Below are 9,007 nucleotides of genomic sequence, written 5' to 3' on the forward strand. Positions count from 1 at the left end.
TAAATTGCATTTCAATTCATAACGCAATTTGGAGTAAACAATGCCCTAGGCTTGTAGTGGACATCTGCATACAATACCGCATCGGCCTCCAGCTACATGGAACAGAACTACTGCCTAATTAATGTCATTTGTCATTCCACGCTATTTTTATGCTAATTATTTACTGACCATAACCATTTGTTGACCGGCTGATGTAACATTTTTGAGAGACTAGAAATCTTTGGCTTAGGTCTTGTGAAATGTCACCGTTTCTTTTCTTTTTTTTCTCTTTGCCTGGGAGGTTTATCTTTGGCCATATCCGGAACCGGCTCTGTCAAAGCACTGCTGGAGAGTGTGATGGAAGACTGCTCAGCGCAGAAGAGCCAGGTGACACAGGAGAGGTCTAGATGTGAGCTGCCAATCATGAAAGTAAGATCCAGGTATTCCTAAGAATTAGAACTTCCATTCAACTCTCTCTTATTCTATGAGGTATTTTTTGGAATATTTTGGAAAGATTTTCAGGGTAACAAATTTGAGCACCAAGGGTCTCACTTTATCTCATAACATCTCTCTAAACCGAAATAGGGGGAAAGGCCAAGCACCCAAGTTTGCAACTGTAGTGAGTATTGGATAAGTTGGACGTATAGCAGTGGTGCTCTTAACCACTGATTGGACTATCTGCTTTGTAGTCATGTCATGGTCAGTAAGGTGGTTGGTAGAAGATGCTGACGACAGGTAGGGAGGATGAGTGTACAAAAGCAATGCCTCTACTTTGGCAGATGATCTGAAGGAGGGAAGAAAGTTTGGTCTTCCTGACTCCTTGTGATAAAGTTAGTAGTTACTAAAGTGCATGAGGACAGATGTAATTTGAGGACCAGAAATAAATAAATAAATGGGCAGATCTTTTGAAAAATGAGCATAAAAAAATGTCCTAGGTTGTGGAGCACACTGAAAGGGATCTTTTCACATATCCCAGAGGAAAAACACAAATCCTAGGAGGGCCAAAAGGATAAGAAAGCAAGCGGGTGTGTGTGTGTATATGTGTGAGTATGTGGGAGTATTTCTTTTTTATTCAGTGAATTCTCATTTTTTTTTCTTGCTTTGAAAAAAGCTTTCTGCTCGAAGAACCAGTCTCGCTGATCTGCCAGTTGAACGTGTTTTCCCTCCAACCTTACATTCTCTGGTTTCTCCCTCCCCTCCACCCTACCATTCACAGTGGTATCCACATCATCCATTTTTAATTCACCGGTGTCCACCCGGGGACCCTGTGACTACCAATCCCTCATGCCAACGTCTGGTTCGGTGAAAAGCTCAGTCTTGCAGAGATACGGGCAAGAGCGCTCGACCCCTCGCCGCTCCCCTAAGAACGGTAGTCCTTTTTACTGAAGGGCTTGTTGCCTAGGATACTATCCACTTCGTGCACAATGGAGGACGACAACTTTGGGAGTACCTGCACAGAGATAGCATTTCATTAGATGAGCAAGAGAAGGGAAACCTTGGAAAAATACACTCAGAACTGCCATAACCCATACAACCAAGGACTCATGTAAGAAAAGTGTAGAACTGCAAGAAAACAGGATTTTGATGGGTAGACAGAGTCCCAGGAAACACAAGAGCTCTTCCATGGGAGATGAGAGCTGGACTGGCAATGACATTGTTTTAGGGGGACTAAAGAGACAAATAATGACATGACAATGTCTGTCTTTTCAGCATCCTTCTAACCTCCCCCCCACCCCACTGCCCAAATAAACATGTTTTGTTTTTTTCATTACTAATTACATAAGAGATGCAGCTGTTCTGGATGAACTGCCATAATGTGAAACGAATAAACAAAACAGAAAATAAAAGAGGAAAAAAAAACATTTCTCTAAGCTTTCCATTAGGAATTAAGGCCAAGACAAACTCTCATTCATTCTCTCTGCCTCAGACACACAAGCATACAGTGCAGTGGTCCTTGTCGGTCTGTTTCAAACACACACACACACACACACACACACACACACACACACACACACACACACACACACACACACACACACACACACACACACACAATACACATACTCAAATATCAGTCCATCTAAGTGGGATAGCACACACTGGCCTGTAGGGGATGCTCACCTGGATTGCCCCGATGTTCTCCATCAACTGGTCGGTACTGGACACCCCCAACAGCACTGAGCTCACCCCTTCGTTCCGCAAACACCATGCTGGGAAACACACCCAAACATCCAGTCAACAACAAACACCATGCTGGGAAACACACCCAAACATCCAGTCAACAGAACCACACACACGTGGCCACGGGCCATCCGAGCACAACCATTAAAGCTACTGAAAGACTCCTCTCAGCCCCGTCTCTTCTGATTTGTGATCACTAATGTAGATGTTTGCAGAAAAATACATATGTATGGGCCTCTCCAGGGCTCAACAATCACCAATACATTATTTCAGTAGAGTGAAGCTGCATTTCCCTGTCAAGACACACAGACGTGGGGGTTGGACAGCTCCACTGGCTAAGACTGGTGGAGACGGGCAAGAAGTGCTAGCATTGCTCAGGCCTATAGGGTCTTTAAGAGGACAAACTGTGCTGTTTGATCTTGAGAGGAGACAGCGTGCTGGGATGGGATATGAGCTGACGGGGATTTGGACACATATTTTCCACCCATGGAACAAATCAGTGCGTCAGGACTGATGAGGACGTTTGTGCATCGGAAAAGGCTACTGCTGAGACGAGAGAGCGAGAGAGAGAAAAAATGAAGGAGAGAGGGAAAAGAAGGAATGACTTAAGACGAGAGAGGGGAAAAGTGGAGGAGGAGAGACAGAGAATGAGACGAGGGTTGGTTTGTGTGCACTCAGCCACAGCAAATTCAGTACCTAATCAAGCTAGATTAAAGTAGGCAAGACAGTCATATGTACTACCCTTTTATAAATAATAATAATTAATGATATATAATTAGAATGAGAATCATCCTGTAGTATACTAATGATATTAAAAGGTAATATATTATATATTATTATAATGAGAATAAAAGCTGCAGTATACAGTCTGGCCTTTGGCAAACAAATACCAACTGCCTGAGCATGCATAAAGACAATAAAGAGAAACAGACACTGTCTAAGTTTAGACCTCGTCATCTGTACGTAGGTGGGAACCGAGTGTGTGTGTTTAAGTGTGTGTGTGTGTGTGTGTGTGTGTGTGTGTGTGTGTGTGTGTGTGTGTGTGTGTGTGTGTGTGTGTGTGTGTGTGTGTGTGTGTGTGTGTGTGTGACCTCTCCCCAGAGCAGACAGCATTCAGCTGTAAAAATAAACCCTAACAGGTTTCTCTCTCTCCCTCCTGGCTCCATGTCCAACGGCTCCAGCTGGCAGCAGGCTAATGGAGGGAGTCACCGCGTATGATGATGATGATACGTCATCTTCATCACTTCTGGCTATCTAGGACAAACATGTTAGTCAGATAAGCTGCTGCAGTTAAATAAATCTATTTACAAGTTCGATGCCTGAGTGCTTGGTTCGGTGAATGTGTGTTTTTTTTGTGTGTGTGTGTGTGTGTGTGTGTGGTGTGTGCTTAAGTGTGCATGTGCGTGTGCGTGTGTCTGTGCTTATGTCTGTGTATCTGTGTGTGTGTGTGAGTGAGGGTTGTTGGACAGATCTTTGAAATGGATCTATGGAACTATTAGTGCATTATCACCTGCTGAGAGGAGTAACTGTTGGAGAACAAGCAGGGTAGATTGCCTGGGCTGAAAAGGGCCTTTTGGAGATTGCACAGAGCATCTAAAGGTTCATCTCTAACGGCAGCATTTCAGTGCTTCTGAATTGGACCAAACCACTTGGTTCAGTGTGTGTTTTTGGATCCAGATTCTGTTACAGCAGTAAATCCTCAAGCCTCAGGTCTTAACAACTGTGTAAATATTCTTCTGGATTCTTTCCACCGCAAGAGTTTCAGCTTACTTTTTCACGCAAGCTACTACCTGATGCAACACTACACCCATGAAAACAACACATCTATAAATATCCTCTCCTCTCGTTTACAGCTGGAGATTTGTCTCCAGGTAGCTGCTGCTTTCCACCAGGATTAATGACTTTGAAAATAAAAGCATTCAGTTGCCTGGAATGAATAATGTTCCTTCTAAACTCCAGCCAGAAGCTCATTTCGCAACCACTATTTTTCTCCACCTCTCTCTCTCTCTCTCTCTCTCTCTCTCTCTCTCTCTTTCTCTCTCTCTCTCTCTCTCTCTCTCTCTCTCTCTCTCTCTAGCTGGTGGCTCCATGGGAGCCAATGGTGTTACATTTCTCTTTGATTATACGCCTGTCCGGGAGATCCCAACAGCACAGCCTCCACTCTAGTCCACATGTCTCAGGGCGACGGCCTGACTCCCACGCGGCATACGGCAAGAGAGGGGAGAGTAAAAATCCCACGGACGGGTGAGAGCCAAAGGCAGATAAGGTGGACAGGGGAGCAGGGACGAGACGGGGGCATGGCACGCCGTCATGGGGTACATTTCCCAAAAGCGTTGTTGAACAACTACCATGGTTAAATGATAGAGAGACTATCGTTTTTAAACATTATCTCTCTCTCTCACAGTTACCACAGCAGCTGCTCAACAATGCTTTCGTGGAAACGTAGTCCTGAGCTCCAGGCAGGCGGACAGACAGACAGACAGAAAAAGAGAGAGCAGCAGTGCAGTGGGGTAGACGCTCAGTCTGGTGACGGTTTGGTTTACCGATGGCGAGCTGCGGCAGGGTGCAGCCGAGTCGCTCGGCGATGGCCTGCAGCTCTTTCAGCTTCGCCTGCTGGCGCCGGCCCTCCTCACTCAGGATCTTGTCCTTCAACCACTGGTAGCCCTGTCGACACACAGCAACACCTGCTCACACACACAACCACTGGTAGCCCTGTCGACACACAGCAACACCTGCTCACACACACCGCCCGGAGGAGCAGCGCCTCGAGGAGGAGGAGGACAGCGCCACCCCGCGGAGGTCAACACTGAGTTCCACCTCACCAACAAACACAGATGTCAGGGCTTGCTTTCCTGAACACAATGAGCAGGTGTATTTCTGCATTCCACACATAGCAAAGCATATTACTGTAGTAGTGGACAACCACATAGGCCTGACTACCACACACACAAGCATCTCAGCAGTGGTAGGGTGGGGGGTTCTTTAGTGAGTGAGTGTCGTGGTAGAGTCCTGCTGGTTAAATACATTGACACAGACACTGACAGGGTCTCATTCTGAAGACTGGGGTCTCGCAGGGAGTGGGGGGTTTGAGGGAGTTTAGTGCTGCCCCATGCAAGTGGGGGGTTTGAGGGAGTTGTCTACCAGCAGTGGAGAGAATGAGCTCCATGCCTAGTGTCCTATGATGGGGGAAAGAGCCAAAAAACTCAAACACATACCGTAGGGTGACATGCCAGTCACAGCACAGAGAGCACAGTAACATGAACATATATGTGTGTGTGTGTGTGTGTGCATGTGTATGTGTTACATGTATGTGTGCGTGTGTGTGTGTGTGTGTGTGCACGTGTATGTGTTACATGTACAGTATGTGTGTGCGAGTATGATCATACACTATTACAAATCCAAACACGTACACAACATTTTGAAAGCAGTGAAAAGTGTCTCTGACTGCATGCTTCACCAGACCAAACTCTACAGGGACAGACGTGAGAACCTGATCACCAACAACATTACCCACAGTGCCACACACACACACACACACACACACACACACACACACACACAGATGACACAGACTGGCAAGGCAGGGCAGGGCCAGGTGCACGGGACGCAGCCCAGAACGGGTACCTTCAGAGAGGCACGGGAGTAGGCGGGCACACCGCTGTCATATTTCCCTGAGATGATCCCACAAGCCAGTGGGGACCACGTCATCGCCCCCACACCTGAGAGAGGAGTGGGGAGAGGAGAGGGGATAGAAGGAGGAGGAGAGAGAAGAGTAGAGAGAGAGGGGAGAGAGGGGTGAGGAGGAGGAGAGAGACAGAAGAGTAGAGAGAGAGGGGTGAGGAGAGGGAAAAGGGAGAGGAGAGGAGAGAGAGAGAGGAGAGTGGAGAGAGGGGAAGAGGAGAGAGAAGAGGAGAGGGTAGATGATAGGAGAAGGAAGAGAGGAGAGGAGGGAGAGAGGGAGGGAGAGAGAGGGAGGGGGAGAGAGAGGAGCGAGAAGCGAGAGAGTCAGCAGCAGTGCACTCCACCTGTAGTCAGATGTTCCACTCAACCTGCTGCTCTACGCTCTGAGGCACAGCTCCAAATTAGCAGATGCACAAAGACACACACACACTCAGAGATGAACACACACACCAGCACTCACACACACTCACAGACACAAATACACACACACACACCAGCACCCACACTAACAGACACAAATACATACACACACACACATATACACACAAACTCACAGAGAGAGAAAGAGACAGAGATGGCCTAATTTGAGGACGTTAAGCAGTCTGTTACTTGTTTTCTTTGGCATGTATGCTTCAAAACTTACGCTAGTACCATAAACTGTCCAGAACATGTAGAGAAGACTCACTTCCCCATATGTGCAAACATTCATATACTAGATTCATACACACACACAAACACAAACACAGATAAACACATGCACAGTCATACACAGCATAAGAGTTTGGAGACAGACTCCCCACTGATGCACATAGACAAAGATAATAAAGTCATGGTCACACACAGACAGAGAAACAGAAAGACACACACACCTATTTTGTGGAAGAGCTCAGACATACACACATATTTTGTGGAAGAGCTCAGGCAGACATACACACCTATTTTGTGGAAGAGCTCAGACAGACATACACACCTATTTTGTGGAAGAGCTCAGGCAGACATACACACCTATTTTGTGGAAGAGCTCAGGCAGACATACACACCTATTTTGTGGAAGAGCTCAGGCAGACATACACACCTATTTTATGGAAGAGTTCAGGCAGACATACACACCTATTTTGTGGAAGAGCTCAGGCAGCTGCACCTCCACCTTCTCTCTCTGGAACATGTGGTACTCTGCCTGCTCACAGATCGGAGGGATGAGGTTGAACTGCCGCGCCACTGAGTATGCTTCCTGTGGACCAGACACCACACAGACACAGCATTACATTACATTACAGTACACTTAGCAGACTTCACTGAGTATGCTTCCTGTGGACCAGACACCACACAGACACAACATTACATTACAGTACACTTAGCAGAGGACTACACTGAGTATGCTTCCTGTGGACCAGACAGCACACAGACACATTACATTACAGTACATTACAGTACAACTAGCAGAGGACTTCACCTTAAGCAATCACACAACCAAAATCAGTTAACATAACATACCAGTGAAATTGCCTGAGCTGAAGCACTAGCCACCAGTTATAACACATAACACTTTCACCTGCATGACTAGGACATAATGTGAAGTGGGCCACGTCATCGCCCCCACACCTGGCTATCCATCAGATACTAAACAGCTAGCATTGTGTGTATGTGAAACAAACAAAGACATATGGTCCTTCAGAGGAAGGGTAAGCTATTACTGTGAATGAGGGTTCGGGCGAACAACAAGAAGTGAATCATAGTTCTGGTTTGACACTGCACAGCTCATTTATTTGTTTCGCTGTGGCAAAATGAGAATGACTAGGCCAGCCTCCCAGTGTGGCAAAATGAGAATGACTAGGCCAGCCTCCCAGTTCTCAGCGAGCCACTTAACCCACAGATTGCTCCAGGGGACTGCATGTGACCCCTGCTTCAACTCTCATCACCGTATCGCCCTACAAATGTGCGCCTCTGGGATAGTACTTGTGTAGTGGCTTGTAGTTTGCCGTTTATACAATCCGGCCCCCTACCCTCGCTGACAGTGAAATGCAATGGCTTGTGTTCGCAGGACCTACCATGATCTCCATGGAGCTCCAGCGTGAGGTGCCCCAGTACATGGCCATTCCCTGGTTGATTACATGGGTCATTGCCCGCACCGTCTCTGCCAATCAAAAAAAAGGAAAAGAAAAGAACATTTCGGAATTGGAGGACATCAAGATAAGAGAGGAGGGGGAGAACAATCAATACAAGAGAACATTCCGGAATTGGAAGAGGGAGGGAGAGCTCTGAGAAGAAGCCACAGGAAATTGTCCTTGAAATGGACTGTAGGAATGATAACAGCATTACGAGAAACCATGTCTCATGTGGAGAAGAGAACAGCCAGAGGAGGAAGAGAAGGGGAAAGTGACAGTGGCAGAGTGTGAACACACGCTCAGATCTGAGGAAAGAGCTCGGAGCACAAAAGGCCATTTAACAAACTGCTTTTTATACAATGTGACAGAACACATACAAAATGGGCCCCAAGCTTTTTACACATATTTGTAAGAACTATTTGGTGGGGCAGGGGAGTGGGGGGGGGATTACAGACGGGATCCTGTGGCATAACATCTCTGACATGGAGGCTCTCATTAGCATCCACTGATTAGGGGGAATCTCCCTCTGTGTGTGTGTGGAGCTACTGAGGACAGCCATTTAGAAATGAACATCATTAAGCAGACCCACTGTGTGTGTGTGTTATTTAAAGACACAGGACTGAGGAGCCGTGGGTGATTGTTACATCAGCTATTATAATTGTACAACATTTAGTCCACTCATTTTATGTTTCAAAAGCTTTTAGAGATGAAATGAAAGAGCGGCAACAAATAGCGGACAGTAAATGATAAACAAAGAGAGATTTTAAGCATTCACAAACCTTGCTATTTGAGAATCTAGCAATGTACTGATGATTCATTGTAATGTATTCAACATCATAATACATTAATATGTACATAATATGCTAAATGTATCACATCACACGTTTGTGAACAACATTTCACACACATCAAATCATGCTTTCCAGTAACCACTACACGAGCAGACATCATGGAAGACATTACAGACGAGTAACCAGTGAGAATACTGAAAACAACTAACACACTGGCAAGCTACATGTACATGCAAAGCAACCAAAATCACAAAATTCATGGGAAAGGAA

The 9,007-nt window shown here is 46.1% G+C and overlaps 1 protein-coding gene across 8 annotated transcripts in view; it reads right to left on the reverse strand.

Annotated features, from left to right (window-relative positions):
- Positions 1-266: 266 nt before the first annotated feature.
- kcnab2b (potassium voltage-gated channel subfamily A regulatory beta subunit 2b) overlaps positions 267-9,007 on the reverse strand; it is a 73,091-nt gene continuing 64,350 nt past the window's right edge. For all 8 annotated transcript variants that reach the window (XM_031566697.2, XM_031566698.2, XM_031566700.2 and 5 more), the window contains 6 exons: positions 7,890-7,975; positions 6,952-7,072; positions 5,785-5,879; positions 4,704-4,824; positions 2,101-2,189; positions 267-1,429 (listed from right to left, as the gene is read on the reverse strand). In XM_031566697.2, coding sequence (XP_031422557.1) covers positions 1,340-1,429; positions 2,101-2,189; positions 4,704-4,824; positions 5,785-5,879; positions 6,952-7,072; positions 7,890-7,975 — 602 coding nt within the window. In that variant the 3' untranslated portion in view covers positions 267-1,339. The remainder of the gene's footprint in view (positions 1,430-2,100; positions 2,190-4,703; positions 4,825-5,784; positions 5,880-6,951; positions 7,073-7,889; positions 7,976-9,007) is intronic.

The sequence above is a fragment of the Clupea harengus genome, chromosome 4 (assembly GCF_900700415.2).
Source record: "Clupea harengus chromosome 4, Ch_v2.0.2, whole genome shotgun sequence".
NCBI classification, from domain to species: Eukaryota; Metazoa; Chordata; class Actinopteri; order Clupeiformes; family Clupeidae; genus Clupea; species Clupea harengus.